The sequence below is a fragment of the Microtus oregoni genome, unplaced genomic scaffold (genome assembly GCF_018167655.1).
Source record: "Microtus oregoni isolate MIOR12 unplaced genomic scaffold, Mior012 000053F_ref0000044, whole genome shotgun sequence".
In the NCBI taxonomy this organism is placed as follows: Eukaryota; Metazoa; Chordata; class Mammalia; order Rodentia; family Cricetidae; genus Microtus; species Microtus oregoni.
The window spans coordinates 14889860-14906128 of NW_024543829.1; the positions used below are offsets into that span (position 1 = coordinate 14889860).

General features: G+C 44.4%; 2 protein-coding genes across 6 annotated transcripts in view; both read right to left on the bottom strand.

Moving 5' to 3' along the window:
• Atg13 (autophagy related 13) overlaps window positions 1–16240 on the bottom strand; it is a 41088-nt gene extending 24848 nt beyond the window's left edge. For 2 of the 5 annotated variants that reach the window (XM_041637490.1, XM_041637489.1), the window contains exons 1-2: window positions 15707–16240; window positions 1439–1559 (exon numbers count right to left, since the gene is read on the bottom strand). The gene's annotated coding sequence lies outside the window, so the exon portion shown is untranslated. The remainder of the gene's footprint in view (window positions 1–1438; window positions 1560–15706) is intronic. The other 3 variants (XM_041637493.1, XM_041637491.1, XM_041637494.1) reach the window with 2 other exon arrangements.
• On the bottom strand, window positions 12017–13701 carry LOC121437611 (ubiquitin-conjugating enzyme E2 variant 1-like). The gene has a single exon (XM_041637495.1). It carries the CDS (start codon window positions 13699–13701, stop codon window positions 13258–13260), a length of 444 nt encoding a protein of 147 aa, XP_041493429.1. The 3' UTR covers window positions 12017–13257.
• Window positions 16241–16269: the final 29 nt, after the last annotated feature.

Here is a 16269-nt window from a genome sequence, read left to right on the forward strand (position 1 = left end):
AAGCCAGAAAATTTGACGACTTCAGGGTGACTTTCAGTTATCCCCATATAAAGTTAAGAGTGAGTGGAGTGAACTGATTCTGAACCAGCAACACACACACATGTTAGGTACCGAGGGAAATACATTAGTTTGATCAAGGCTGTCCTTTTTTTTTTTTTTTTTTCTTTTCGAGACAGGTTTCTTTGTGTTGCTTTGGAGCCTGTCCTGCAACTAGCTCTTGTAGACCAGGCTGGCTTTGAACTCACAGAGATCCACCATCCCCTCCTGAGGGCTGGAATTAAAGGCAGGGGTGCCACCACCACCCAGCTTTAATCAAGGTTTTAAGGACACTATCACAGTAATAAGGAACAATTAAAATAATAATTCCAATTTCCTGAGAAACAAGACAGCTAAGCAGAGAGAAGTGCAAGTAATGGGCAGGTTGCCTTTCCTAAAATGAGAGCACTCGAGGAGACTAGATCATGGACATATGGTACTGCAGTCATCCCACTATGAACTTCAGGTACTCCTTCCTATAGCAGGGACCCTTCTCTTGACAGAAGAGGCTACTTGTTGAACAGGGCTACTTAGCCATCCTTACCTTGCTCCTCTCCAAGCCCCCATGAATGTCCTTTACAACTCTGAGTCCCCTAAGATGAAGGGGACTCTACTACCTTTTCAAAACTATTGGCCCCTGAATAAATCTGATTACTTCCTACCAATACCTGCTTCTTAACCTAGCCTACAGCTAATGAAAATTCCCTTCCCTTGAACACTGATTGGTTTTTGAAATTTATTTCTGGAAATAATAACCAGAAAGGCAAATGGGGGAGAGTTCTGCAACGAAAATCAGTTAAGTTGTGAACATACTTCAGCCTTTGCCCATGACTTGCTATTTGGAGCTTCTGTCTTAGAAAGTTCTCTCATTTAATTAAGACCTTTCTTTGATACTTAGACAAATAACAACAACGTGATGTGTTAGCCATTAAGTAGAAAATTTCAATTTTGCAACATTCTACCCATAACATTTTCACTAACAGAGTTTATAACAAGTAATTTTGAGATGCTCAAAATATAAAGCACATGTACAGACTTGTAGCATACTAAATGCTTTAAAAGGATTATCTGAGGCCGGGCGGTGGTGGCGCACGCCTTTAATCCCAGCACTCGGGAGGCAGAGGAAGGCGGATCTCTGTGAGTTCGAGACCAGCCTGGTCTACAAGAGCTAGTTCCAGGACAGGCCCCAAAACCACAAAGAAACCCTGTCTCGAAAAACCAAAAAAAAAAAAAAAAAAAGGATTATCTGAAAAACTTAATTCCACCATTGTAATAATTGTCATATTACCAAGAACCAAGTGCCAGCTGGAAAATTCTAGAACAGGATTTAAGTGCACTTGGCAACAATGAACTAAAGGGAAAGGTCACCTGACTGGAAAGACAGGCAGGTTCTTGTACTTACCTTAGTTTTAAAGTTTCTTTTTGTTGGTTCAGGGCTATGAATCAAAAGCAGGACCGTATGCAGACCAGGCAGGCACTCTGCCACTGAGCTCTCCCCCAGTCCACTGAAATGGTAATTTTAACTGAAAAAAAGAAATTAGAAGAGTTTTACTTAAATAAACAGATAAATTAAAAAAAATCTAAACTGCATATGACAGCAGGTATCTATAATCCAGCACTAAGAAGGCCAATGCCAGAGGCTTGTGAGGTTAAAGTCAGACTGGGTAACAAATACAGACTTATCTCAAGAAATCCAGATCCCAGTTGGGGTGCAGCTCAGGTGGGAGAGTGCTTACCTCCTACGCATGAGGCCTTGAACCCAACTCCCAGAAATAAAAGTAGAACAAAAATTCCAGAAATGATTGATAAGCTCTGTTTGGGGGCTTCAGTATTTGGTTTGTTTGTTTTTTATTGTTTTGTTTTACAAGTTTGTGAGTTAGTACTGGACACTGAACTCAGGGCCTATCTCTGAACTCTATTACCAATCAATTTATAAATATTAAATCATCAACAAAATAACATGAATAACTTGGCTAAGAGTAAAGTTTTCAATGTTTATTTTTGTTCCTTTCGAAACACCCTTAAAGTGATGGAAGAGGCACTGCAGAACACAACAGAACTCCCAGGACTCAGGAAGTAGAGGCAGGAGGTTATCTAGATAAAGATTAGTCTGGGGTACACGGGAAGATCCTGCCTAATAAGGAAGTAGATAAATAATAAGATAGAGAGGGGTCTGAGGGTGTGGCTCAGTCAGTACAGTGACTGCCGCACAAACAAGAGAACTGTGATGACACCAGTGCTGGGGAGGTAAAGACAGGCCAAAGCCAAGAGATCGCTGGTCAGACAGCCCAGCCAAATCCGCAAACGCCAGGTTCAATGAGAAACTGTCTCAACACATAGGGTGGAGAGTGATGTAAGAAGACAACAGATTGTTGGCCTCTGGCTTCCATGGTGCACACACACAAACATATACATTCGCAAAATCAGAAGACAGTGAGAAAGTCAGGTATGGTGGCACGCCTCTAATCCCAGCTCTGGGACAACATGGTTTACACAATAAGTTCTAGGCCAGCCAGGATGACAAAGTGAGACACTGCCTCAAAAGGAGGGAAAGCACAAAGGAAACACATAATGTTCTAGATGACAAAAAGTACCAAGTAGACAGAGAACACTAAATACAGCAGCTTCACTGAACCAAAGAGATACTGAAAATGGGCTAAAAAGATGCTTAGAGGACAGCCTGAGAACACTGGCTGGTCTTCTCGGACCCAGGGTCAATTTCCCAGCAATGACAAGATAGCTTACGACATCTGTACTTCAGCCCCAGAGGGTCTGACACTCTTCTCTGGCTTCCACAGTCACTGCATGTATGTAGTGTATGAACATATATGTAGGCAAAACACACACATAAAAATGAATAAATTAGCAATGGGTGTTTGTGAAGCACATCTTTAATCCCAGCACATGGGAGGCAGAAGTGGGTGGTCTCTGAGATCAAGGCAAGCCTAGTCTACAGAGAGTTTCAGAACAGCTGGACACGTGGTGAAACCCTGTCTCAAATCCAAATAATAACAATAAAATAAATTAGCCAACAAAAAAAATTTTTTTTTTGGATTTTTTTCGAGACAGGGTTTCTCCGTAGCTTTTGGTTCCTGTCCTGGAATTAGCTCTTGTAGACCAGGCTGGCCTCGAACTCCCAGAGATCTGCCTGCCTCTGCCTCCCGAGCGCTGGGATTAAAGGCATACGCCACCACTGCCCAGCTCACCAAATTCTTTAAAGAAAGAGATACCAAAAACAGGACTGGGAATCCACAGGAATTAGACACACACACACAATCCCCACACCCCTTGCCCTGATACCACTCTGTCCAGAACTGCTCTTTCTCTGTACTATTTATAAGGCTAGCCATTAACTTTTTGGAAATGCTAAATTGGAAGCACAACACCGTGCTTTGGACATCAAAATATATACATATTAAACTGTAGGATCCCTCGTCTCAGTCCCAGGCTCACTTGGCTTGAAAAATACTTAACAGCCACATTGGAGAGTTTTTTTGTTTTATTTTTGTGACTAGTGACCTTTGGCTGCCTCATTCAATACTGAATGCACCAAAAACCAGGAAACTTCCAGTATATAACTGAGGTTGAGAAACTGCTGAAGTTCACAGCACAGTCATCAGAAACAAACACAGGTCTAGTTTGTGTTATCACTTCGAGATGGGTCTCACCAGGCTGGCTAGGAACTCACAGAGATCTGCTTGCCTCTGCCTCCTGAGTGCTGAGGTGAAGGGCATGCGCCACCATACTGGTAGTTTGATCTTTTTCCATCTGAAACAAACTGGACTGAAGAGTAGCTCAGCAGCAGTGTGCTTCTCTGTGATGCACAAAGAGGCTCTGGTGTAAGACTTTAAGACAATCCTGAAGCCATTTTTGACAATTCTGAATCCTCTCAGCCTCTGTGCCATAGTGCTTCCCCTCCTCCCCTGGGAACCAAGGACCTAACAGCTACACTCGCACGTACCCAGTTCCTGAACAATTACCCATATACGTATGTTTTGGTTCGGTCCCCTGGGAAATGGGGTCAAAATGACCTCTTACCTCATCTGATCTGGCCCCAGCTCTCCAGTCAATTATTGGTAATAGCCCTTTCGAACAAGCTAATCAGAATAGTCAAAGAACAACCCCCCTTGCTTTTGTGGCCCCTTTAAAAGTAGACTGTACCAGCTATTTAAGGTCTCTCGGCTTCCCGAATGCTGAGGGACCCTGTCATGACAGAATTAATAAAATCCTCATGCTTTTGCATCAGCTATGATATATGAGATGGTCTCTGGGGGCGACTCCTTCTCGGTGTTTGGACGCTAGAGTCCAACACTGGGTTGGAGGCTGGAGAGGTGGCTCAGCAATTAAGAGCAATGGATGCTCTTCCAGAGGACCTGGGTTCAATTTCCAGCACCTACATGGCAGCTCACAACTGTCTGTAACTCCGGTTCTAGGGGATCTGACACCTTCACACAGACATCCATGAAGACAACACCAATGTAAAATAAATAAAGTAATTAATAAGTATTTTTTTAAAAAAGGTCCTGGGTCACCAGCTGGCTCTATAATGAATTTAAGGCCACTAGTAATAGAAGATCTGACTCAGAGGGCCAGTGAGAGGGCTCAGCAGGCAAAGGCACTTGCTACCAAGTCTGAGAAACACATGCTAGGAGACACCTGGACTTCTAAAAGTTGTTCTCTGACTTTCACTCATGCACTGTAACATACACACACAATTAAAACAAAATATATTTTAAAACCACAATTTTTAGCCGGGTGGTGGAAGCACACGCCTTTAATCACAGCACTCGGGAGGCAGAGGCAAGTGGATCTCTGTGAGTTCGAGGCCAGCCTGATCTACAAGAGCTAGTTCCAGGACAGACTTCCAAGCTACAGAGAACCAAGACAGGAATGAAAACTGTAAAACTGAAACCTAGGGTAGTACTGGGAGGGAGTGTCACGTTCACCAAATCCGCAAGGAATGACGCGACCACCGGAGCTCTTCTCACTGCAGTTTATTCCAGGACTTTATTCACTTTCTCTCCCCCCCCCCTCCTCTCTCTCTCCCTGGGCAAACCTCTCCCAGCCATAAGTAGGCATGGGCTGCCAACCCCGAACTGCCAGGTGGGCACTGCCCATAGGTTCACGCATATGCAGGCAGCTGATAATCATTGCATGATCACAGCATAGGTCAGGCCTTAGCATCTCAGGAGTTGATTATACATCTCCATCTCTATGCTGCTCGCTACAAGGGAGCTCCAGTGAATACTGAAAATCGCCCCTGTTTAATTTCTGTTTGCTTAAATACCTTAACCCCAAAAGACAGGAGTAAGGTAAAAACTGCATTAACATGATAAAAGGTAATGAACAGACCACATTCTTAGCTAAACTTTCTGTTGCCAGAACCAGACAAGTAATGCTCACACCCTAGACTAAACATTCTGTAGGCAAACCACACCCTGATGGAATCCATCCTTATCTGCCTAAGGGAGTAGGATCCTTAGACTTTTGTTTGAGGTGGAAACAGATCTACTTCTGAAAGAGACCATCCTTGCTGCGATCACACGGGGTTTATTGACAGGATAGGAATCAGGGCACTGGGGCCAAAACTCATTTCGCATGCAGGGGTGGAGAGTTCGACCCCGAGTAGCTGGGAGAAGGGGTGTTTAAGGGAAGAAACCACAACCTAGTAATCCAAAGGGAGGGTGTCATTGGAAAATTCTGAAAATACCAGTAATAATCACAAGGGGGTAACTCCCTGTTTCTCAAGATTATAATCTAACTTTATTTTCAGCTAGTTCCTGAAACAGAGTCATTGAACTGGCTAACTTAGATTTTTGGCCCTTCTCTTCCTGCTAGATTTTTGGCTCTATTTTTCCTGCTAGAGGGGTCTGGATTTATCCGGGTCTTTCACTTCTCAATAGCTGAAATATCAGGTCTGGATACTAGCCACACCTGGTGAAAATAACTTAGTCAAGATCGAATAGACCCATACCGCTAGGCTCTATCAAGTCACGGGTATTTCATGCTATACTTCCAGTCCAGCACTGAGGAAGGAGAGCAAGAACTTGAAGCTGGAACCCAAAGGTCTGCTTGTTTGCCATCCCATGCTGTTATTGCCTCTGACCAGGGTACTCACCGGCAAAGGAGAACAGCAGGATCCATGGAAGATGCTGCTTGTTAGCTAACTCATACAAAAGCTCATGTAGACCAATCTCCCACAGACCAATAAAGAAAATCACACTCACTCAATTGAGACTCCCTTTCTAGGTGACTGTAAGCCACAGCAAGTTGAAAACTAATGCTAACTAGGCCAGCATATTTCAGAATTTTCTTCTTTTGAAGATTACAGAAGGTCTGGGAGATGGCTCAGTGGTTAAGAGCACTGGCTGTTCTTGCAGAGGTCTTGAGCTCAATTCTGGTGGCTCACAACCATCTCTAATAGAATTGGATGCCCTCTTCTAGCCTGCAGGTATCCACACAAAGCACTATACATAAAATATAAATACAATTTTTAAAAAAGATTACATAATTTAGCATACTATGAATATTTTTCTTTTCCATTTACCCATTGATAAACTTTCTTGAGTTGTTTCTATGTTCTAACAATGCTCCTAAGTATACACTCAAAAGTGAAGTTGCTAGACCATATAATACTAAATTTCGTTTCTTTTTATTTTTTATTTTTTTATTTTTTTAATATTTATTTATTTATTTATTTATTTATTTATTTATTTATTTATTTCTGTGTGTGTGCCTGAAGGCCAGAAGAGGGCACCAGACCTCATTACAGATGGTTGTGAGCCACCATGTGGTTGCTGGGAATTGAACTCAGGACCTTTGGAAGAGCAGGCAATGCTCTTAACCGCTGAGCCATCTCTCCAGCCCCCTCTTTATTTTTTTTATCTATCTATCTATCTATCTATCTATCTATCTATTTATTTATTTTTGGTTTTTCAAGACAAGGTTTCTCTGTAGCTTTGATGCCTGTCCTGGAACTAGCTCTTGTAGACCAGACTGACCTCGAACTCACAGAGATCCACCTGCCTCTGCCTCTGCTAGGATTAAAGGTGTGCGCCACCACCGCCCATCTGAGGTGAGATTTTTTTGACTCTCCCTCATCTGTGCCCACACCCAGGCTCTGAGGGGGTGACTGCTCCACAGGGGCTAAGCACCACCATCTGGCTTTTTATTTTTTCATTGAGACAGGGTTTCTCTGTGTAGCTTTGGCTGTTCTGGAACTCAATCTGTAGGCCAGGTTGGCCACAAACTAAGAGATCCACCTCATGTGTCACAACTGCCTGGCTCTAAATTCCAGTAAGGAACTGGATGACTGACTGTACATTCCCATATACTCTTTTCATCATCTGCCTTGTTTTCTAGTTTGTTGTCATCCCTTTTGTTTTGGTTTATTCCCAAGGAAATAGTAGAGGATGACCTTCAGCTCCAGATCTCACCAAGAAATGGGGGTTACAGGCTGACGGTACCACCCAGATTAGTTTTAGTGTTTCCTCTGATACTTATTTTTATTTTACGTGTACTGGGCACCATATGCATGCAGAGCCCATGAAGAGGGTACTGTATTCCCTGGAAAGAGGGTTACAATAAGCTGCCTTGTGGAATTAAATCTGGGTCTCCTGAAAGATGAGTCGGTGCTTTTAACCACAGAACCATTTCCAGGCAGCACAGATTTGCTTTATAAGGAACTGCATCACTATATTGCTCAGGCCAGCCGAAAACTCACAGCTCTATCACGCCTTCAAGTGCTGGGTTACAGGTATCTTTTTGTTTTAACACAAGTTATTACAGGATCTGTCCTGAGCTTGAAACAGTAGAACCCATGACAGCTTGGTACACACCTGCCAAGACAGGATCTATAGACCAACAGGAAGGTAGGCCAGAGTCTCAGTCTACCCTAAGGCACTATCTGGTTCCAAGAAAGACTACAAACTGAGACCAGCTATGCTCCACCCAGAAACAAGACCATCCAAAGACAATTCTAATGCTCCAACTATTGTAAATAAGATCACTTGCTGTCCCTTAGCCCAGCACACACCCATTCCCTCTTTGCCAGGGGACTAGACAAATGTCAGTCAATCAGGAGTCCTGAACCTTAAAAATCCCTCTGCTATTATAAAAACCCCACCCCAAAGCTGGGTGGTGGTGGCGGCAAACGCCTTTAATCCGGGTGCTGGTGAAGCAGAGGCAATCAGCTCTCTGAGTTCCAGGCCAGCCTGGTCTACAGAGTGAGTTCCAGGACAAGATCCAAAGTTACAGAGAAACCCACTCTCAGAAAACCAAAAAATTTTAAAATAAAGTAAATAAATAAATAAAAAGCCCAACTATGCTCAGGGCTCTCAAATCAGGCCAATAGGTTGGCCACAAGGAGAGTTCAGTTCACAAACTTTTGTGGGAATAAAGGCTCTTTGCTTTTATATATGGGACTCGGTCTCTGGTTTTGGGGGGACTTTGTGTATCTGGGTATAACAGAAACACCTTAGAAATTTTGAGTGAAATGTCTTGTTTTTCAGAGAAAGTCATTTATACTAATGAGGCACCCTAGGGTGGGCCTACACAGCCTCAGGCTAGGGCTGGTCAACAGAGTCCACCCTTGTAAAGAGATGCTGGTCAGATAGGAAGTTCTACAACAAGTTTACTAGTTATTCAGTACCAATGGAAGGAAGTGCTACTGTATTAAGATCAAAACAGAAGGATGACACTTATGAACACTAACAGTAATGTACTGCGAATCTGCAGAACACACAAAGGTAGAACAGGACTCCAGAAAGTTGTCCTCTGACCTCCACATACTCACTATGACATGAATATATCAACAACAACTAATTTTTTTTAAAAAAGAAAGACAAGAAGGCAACAATGGAAAAAAGTGAAAAGATGTGATATTATAATCAGAATTTCAACCTGAGAAATGTCTCAATGAGTAAAATTTTTACTATCCAAATATGAGGACCTGACTTTACATTCCTAGCACCCACGTAAAAGGTCACCACACTTAAAAGGGCCCAGGTAGCTGCCTCAGCAGGAAGCACAGGGTTCCAGGAAAAGCCACAAGCTGCCATTGCCCAGGGAGGGGCAGCATCCAAAGGGAACTACCTGACATTTCAACCATTAGATAAGATTACCAGATGTCTATGGGCATAAAAACAGACAGGAGGACCAATGGAACAGAATGGAAGACCCGGATTCCAATTCACACACCTATGAACACCTGATTTTTGACAAAGAAGCAAAAATATCAAATGGAAAAAATAAAGCATATTTAACCAGTGGTGCTTGCATAACTAGATATAAACATGTAGAAGAATGAAAATAGACTCATATCTATCACCATGCACAAAACTCAAGTCCAAATGGATCAAAGACCTCAAAATAAAGCCAGCCACACTGAACCTTATAGAAGAGAAAGTGGGAAGTACACTTGAACACATTGGCACGGGAGACCAGTTCCTAAATATAACCCCAGGAGCACAGACACTGGGAGAATCAATTAATAAATGGGACCTCCTGAAACTGAAAAGCCTCTGTAAGGCAAAGGACACGGTCAACAAGACAAAACGACAGCCTACAGAATGGGAAAAGATATTCACTAACGCCACATCAGACAGAGGTCTCATCTCCAAAATATACAAAGAACTCAAGAAATTGGTCATCAAAAGAACAAACAATCCAATAAAAAAAAATGGCATACAGACCTAAACAGAGAACTCTCAACAGAGGAATCTAAAATGGCTGAAAGACACTTAAGGAAATGTTCAACATCCTTAGTCATCAGAGAAATGCAACTCAAAACAACTCTGAGATTCCATCTTACACCTGTAAGAATGGCCAAGATCAAAAACACTGATGACAACTTATGCTGGAGAGGTTGTGGGGAAAGGGAACACTTCTGCATTGCTGGTAGGAGTGCAAGCTGGTACAACCCCTTTGGATGTCAGTGTGGCGATTTCTCAGAAAATTAGGAAACAGCCTTCCTCAAGACCCAGTAATACCACTTTTGGGTATATACCCAAAGGATGCTCAATCATACCACAAGGACATATGCCCAATATGTTCATAGCAGCATTGTTTGTCATAGCCAGAACCTGGAAACAACCTAAATGCCCCTCGACCAAAGAATGGATAAGGAAAATGTGGTACATTACACAATGGAGTGCTACACAGCAGAAAAAAATAATGACATCTTGAAATTTGCTAGCAGACAGATGGATCTAGAAAACATTATATTCACTCAATATACCCCTGACCTAGAAAGACAAATATCATGTGTACTCACTCATATACGGCTTTTAGACATAAAGCAAGAAAAATCAGGCTATAGTTCACAGTCTCAGAGATTCTAGACAACAAAAAGGATCCATACATGGATCTGAACTACATGGGAAGTAGAAAGACAAGATCTCCTGAGTGAACTGGGAGCATGGGAACCATGGGAGAGGGCTGAAGGGGAATGGAGAGGAAAAAAGTAGAGCAGGGAAAAATATATAGCTCAATAAAACAATTTTACAAAAAGATTACCAAGATTACAGGATGTCCCTGAGCCTAGGACTCACCTATTCCCCTTTTGCCAAGACCCCTAGAGAAATGTCAATCAGGGTACTGAACCCTGTAACTTTCCTCAGCCCAACCACTACTATTAAAAACCCTATCCCAATTGGGCTTGGCTCTCTCTGCTCTCAACCGCTGTGCTGGACAGATGGAGAGTCCAAGCTGAAGCTTGAATAAAGGCTCTTTCTTTGACACACGAGTGTGGACTCCATGGTGGTTTTGGGGAGATCCTGTGATCTAGGTGGAACAGACAAGCAACACAGAAAGCTTCTCTAACCCATCACTGGGGAGGGCAGACAAAGAGGGGATGTGGGAAGCTTGCTGGCCAGTCAGTCTAGTCAAAGCAGCAAGCTCCAGGCTTGCTGAGAGACTTTGTCTCAAAATGTAAGATGGTAATAGAAGACACCCGATTTTAGTTCAGGCGTGCATGCCTTAGTGCACATGTGGATCCCTCCATGCAAGTGTGTGCATGAGTGCAGGCACAGGTGTATGCACACACACAATCAGAATTTCTGCTGGAAAAATTAGATATAATCTGTAGAAATATAACAGCCATGGATGTTTACACACTAAACAACACATCAATAACATACATGGAGAAAAAAATGCCTAGAGGGATGGTGTGAGGGCTCAGTGGGTAAAGGTGTTTGCAACCAGGCCTGGGGACTTGAGCTTGAACTCTGTACCCTCATGGTGGAGAGAACCTTCCCACATGCCTATTCACAAAACACACAGACACAAACAGACTTATGCACAAACACACTAAAAAGAGATAGATAAAAGGTAAACATGAAAATACTAAAAGTTAAAGTTATTTAAAACAGAGTATCTTTTTTTTTTCTTTTTTGGAGACAGATTCTCAACACACATCTCTGGATGTCTTGAAACTCAGTAGTCCAGGATGGCCTTGAGCTCATTGATTAAAATCCTGGCTGGGGCTGGAGAGATGGCTCAGTGGTTAAGAGCACTGACTGTTCTTCCAAAGGACCTGGGTTCAATTCCCAGCACCCACATGGCAGCTCACAACTGTCTGAAGATCCAGTGCAGGGGATCTGACACCTTCACACCAATGCACATTAAATAAACCATAAAAAATATTAAAAATAAATAAATAAATAAATAAATAAATAAATAAAATTCTGGGATGCTACCCTGGCCTTGAATTCTCTAATCTTAATACCATTTTATTTATTTATTTATTTTTCAATGCACACTGTTTATTACAGTAAAACCAGGCAATGACCGACAGCACACTGCTTATGGAACACTGGTAAACTTGACTTACAGGATGCTTAGCCCGGACAGCTACAGTTTGTCCCAGAAAGACCAATGGCCACAGGAGCCACACTTCAGACCTGATAGTTGCTGCTTCAACGGGTGGGTTCACATATATGCTCACCCCCCCCCCACAAAAAACCCAAACCCAAAAAAACCCTTGCAACACAACAAATTGCCTTTATTTCGGTATGCATCCATATTTCAACATTTAGTGGTCCTGAACAGAGTGAGGAACATGGCAACGAGCCAGGAGGCTAGGCCCACTGAAAACTCGTGACACGGAGCTCCTCCAGGTCCCTGCTGAGGGTCTGAGGAGCAGCAACACTGAAACCTGAGTCCACAGGGTCAGGGCCTCTGTTCCAGCTGTCAGGCTCCCCATCAGACCGGATGGGTGGCCAGGGAGCCCTGTCCAAACCTCTTCAGTTTGTAAAAGCAAAGCGATTATGAGAAAAGGAACCGACACAGAACCCCGTGCACTTAGGACTCTCTGCATGGCCTTTCTCTAGGCGGAATCACCAAGGACCCTGAACACTGGCAGGTTTGTTGCCTCGTGACTGCTCTGTTCACCTCGAGACCTGAGCTCAAAGTGCATCGGCTGATGGTGGCAGCAGGGCTGAGGACCCAGCACCCCTTCCCAGGCTGGTGGCAAGTGAATGTGTGGTCCAGAGCTAAGTGAGGGAGGCCAGGCTCTTCCAACCTCATTTGATGGCTTCTGGCCATAGCAAGTGTTGGGTGGTGATGGGCAACAAGGGAATTGAGGAGGGGAAAAGCAGCACCCCTTGATAAAGGTGGGGATACGGGAAGCCCTGAATTCCTCACCCACGGCCAATTTCAGAGGGAGGGGAGGGTTACAATCTAAGACTTGGCCAAGGGCGGGAGTGGAGGAATGGGGGAGACGATGGCTTGGACGGGGCATCACTTAAGACTTAAGGAAGCAGGGGTACAGCCAAAGCACCCCAAGCCCAGCAGTAGTCCCATGGCTGCTACCTGAAGCCTTCCCATCTAGTCTAAGGGCCACCACACAGCTGTGGCAGGAGGGCGGGGCGGGCAAAGGCAGACCCAGGCCGTGTGTCAGCAGCAGGTGATTGTGTGACGTGTCTGTTCACAGTTGCATTAGCTGTGCCCACCGCTCCCAAAGGAAATTGATTTCAACACACCTTCTTGACCCCAGAAGTTCAACTAGGCAGCCAGCGGTTACACTTGACAGAAGATGTTACACAGCACAGCTCAGGTATTTCAAATGGACAGAAATTAGTATCAGAACAGTGTCTCAGGATGAAGTCTCAGTGGAACTTCCTCTCCAGGACTTTGAGGTCTACAAGATGAATCTAGAAAATTCACTACTGTGGAAAATGAAGACTTAGGTTGGATGGGGAGGGGAGGCCTGGGCCCTGGTGACTAATTGCTGCAACACTGTCCTTCTGGCGGCTGTGGCAGCTTCATGTTCTCTTTTGACATCATCAAGCGTCGAAGCTCCTGCAGGATGACTTTGATGCTGTGGGAATTCTGCCACTTTGCCAGCACTGCTGTGGCCCTTGGGTCCACCACGCCATTTGAACTACTCATGCCGCTCATATTGACTTTTGTTACAAATCTTACAGACGGAGGTGCTTCTGGGTATTTAGGCCCACATTCTATTTTAAGGCTGTATATTCGGTTTTCATAAATTGTTCTTGGAGGCCCAATTATCATCCCTGTCCATCTTGTAAGTGTCATGTCTTCGTCGTCCTCTAGACCCCAGCTAACTGTGCCGTCGCCTACTCCTTTCTGGCCTTCTTCCAGCTCTTCTAACAGTCGGAAATTTCGAGGGACTTTTACTCCCGAGCCTGTGGTGGCTGCCATCTTGCGTCGCTGTCGCTCCCTTAATACCATTTTAAATTACGCCTCTAATCCCAGCATTGGGGAGGAAGAGGCAGGCGAGTTCGAAGTCAACCTGGTCTACAGCTTGAGTTACAGGACAGGTTCCAAAAACTACAGAAAAACCCTGTCTCAAAAATTCCAAAACAAACAAAACAAAACAACAAGAACAAAAAATCAATCTTACTTTTGGGTCTGGAGAGATGGCTCAGAGGTTAAGAGCATGGACTGCTCTTTCAGAGATTCTGAGTTCAATTCCCAGCAACCACGTGGTGGCTCACAACCATCTATAATGAGATCTGGTGCCCTCTTCTGGTGCGCAAGCATACACAGAAGGAATGTTGTATACATAATAAATAAATAAATCTTTTTTAAAAATTACCTTTAAATGGCTGAAGAGCTACTGGCAATACTAATGGGGGAAGGAGCTGAAACTCCTTAAAATTAGAAAGACTGTAAAATGACTTTTACCTCTGCATTTTATTCAAGTATATGTGAACCAAAGTGGAAGCAGCATCTTTAAAACCATAATTCTGTTCTAACTACTGTTAATTCTTTTTTTAATTTTTCCCCATCCCCAGCTTCTATTAATTTTGGCTCAGACATCTATTTTACTCATGAGAAACTGGACATGGCCACTGAATTGTTTTCCTAAGTAGTGGTGATTCACACTCTCATCCCTTCTCTTGTGACTAAGGGACACTATTAGAGGAAACTGCCTGTGCAGCCTCCACCGGCCCCCAGAAGACTTCCTTAACAAACCGTTCACAGGAACTCTATGGGGACAAGCAGACAGGTATTTAAAAAGATCCGGAAAAACTTAATGACTTACAAGCCTTTATAAGATTTAAACTCAGGCTTTAGTGTTGGGTATGGTGGTTCATGCCTATAATCCCAGTATTCAGGAGGCTGAGTAAGAGGTTCGGAAGTTCAAGGCCACTTCCTGCTCTAGAGCAAAGGCCAGCCTGCGTTTTAGTAAGACCCTCTCTCAAAACCAATAGCGGCAAAAACTAAATAAAAAGTACTGTTTGGGTGACCATGATGCTGCATGCCAACACTGGGGAGGCAGACAAAGACACAGATACACACAGATATATACACACATAATTAATTAATTAGGAGAATTCCAAGAGCCAGACAAGGTGGCATATGTTTGATAAACCCCGAATTTGGCTCTGGGGATGGAGGAGTAGTAATTCAAGGCCAACCTAGACTACGTCGCAGGACCCTGTTTCATCTCTCCCAAGCTAGGTCTGGTGGCAGCCTGGGTCGATAGTCCCAGCTACTGAGGCTGAGGCAGGAGCATAACTGAAACCCAGAAGAGAGCAACGTGATAGGCTGTTCACTGGGGAGCGAGAAAAGGGGGCAAAAGAAATGTTCAGATTGAATTGAGCAGACGAACTGGGAGCTGAGTGACTAAGGAAAACCGAGCTGTGACAGTGATGAGCCCACGGAGGCTCTGAGCCTCTTACTTTCCCAGGGTCATTTAATGAGACTGGGTCGCAGGTTTCCACAGGTCGTTCCACTGCCAGTAAGAAGACTGTCGTGAACTTTGGGCCCCTTTTTCTTTCACTAGTCAACAGTCACCCTCACCTACACGCGGAGCACATATTTGGCACTCAATTTTTTTTTTAATCGAATGAAAACCTACCTTACTCATCGTGGTATCCAAGCCCTACTTACGGCCCTATAAATTATCTCCAACAGACCTTCTTGACTTAACCCAAATAGCTAAGAAAGCAGCAAGGAAGTTTAGGGGGACTTCTGTAACGGTTGGGACCTCTCAAGAACCAAGAGGGTCTACACCAAACCAATTTCCCGTGGAAAACTTAATGACGGGGTTAGGCAGCTGAACCTCCGCTGGTCGGCTTGGGCGTCCACAAGGAGGTGGCCCAGAGGACGCAGATAAGTGACCTCCCACTCGGGGTCACTGAAACATCTGGAGGTTATTACTCCCAAAAGTGAGTACCTGGGAAGCTACGGCACATACCTCTCATTCCGGAGGCCGGGGCCTGGAGCCGGCCAATCGCGCCTCCCGGCTGAGGGTTCCGCGCTCCGGGGCGGTATAGGCAGCACAGGTGGTAGAGAGATACCTCACGCTTTACGAGGCTCCTGTCTCCAAGAACTGAGCAAACTGTCGGGCCGATGTCAACTAGTTTTCCTCAGAGCTGCTTCTTCACGCGTCAAGCGATCTTTCCCGCCCTAAGCCAGCAACCAGTCGCCAGTCGGCGCCGCCATCGATAGTGTTTGTTTTTATCCGCTTCGGTGCAGGCGGTGGGGGAGAGAGGGCGCTGTGTGGGAAATGCAGCTGTCAAACAGCAGTTGCACTTTCGCTACAGCACAGACGCCCTATTTAGTCTTTCGGTACCTCAGAGTCTCCATGAAAGTTGGTTTCTTTCCAGAAATAAATCTTTTGCACAATTTTAAAGGCTCTTAGAAAAGAAGAGTGCATGGAAAGGAATTTTGGGAGCTCGAGACCATTCGGGCTCCGTGTGGAATGTTCGGAGCGAAGCGCAGGTCGCGGCGGCCCCGGTGCCGAGGACGCGGCGTGGG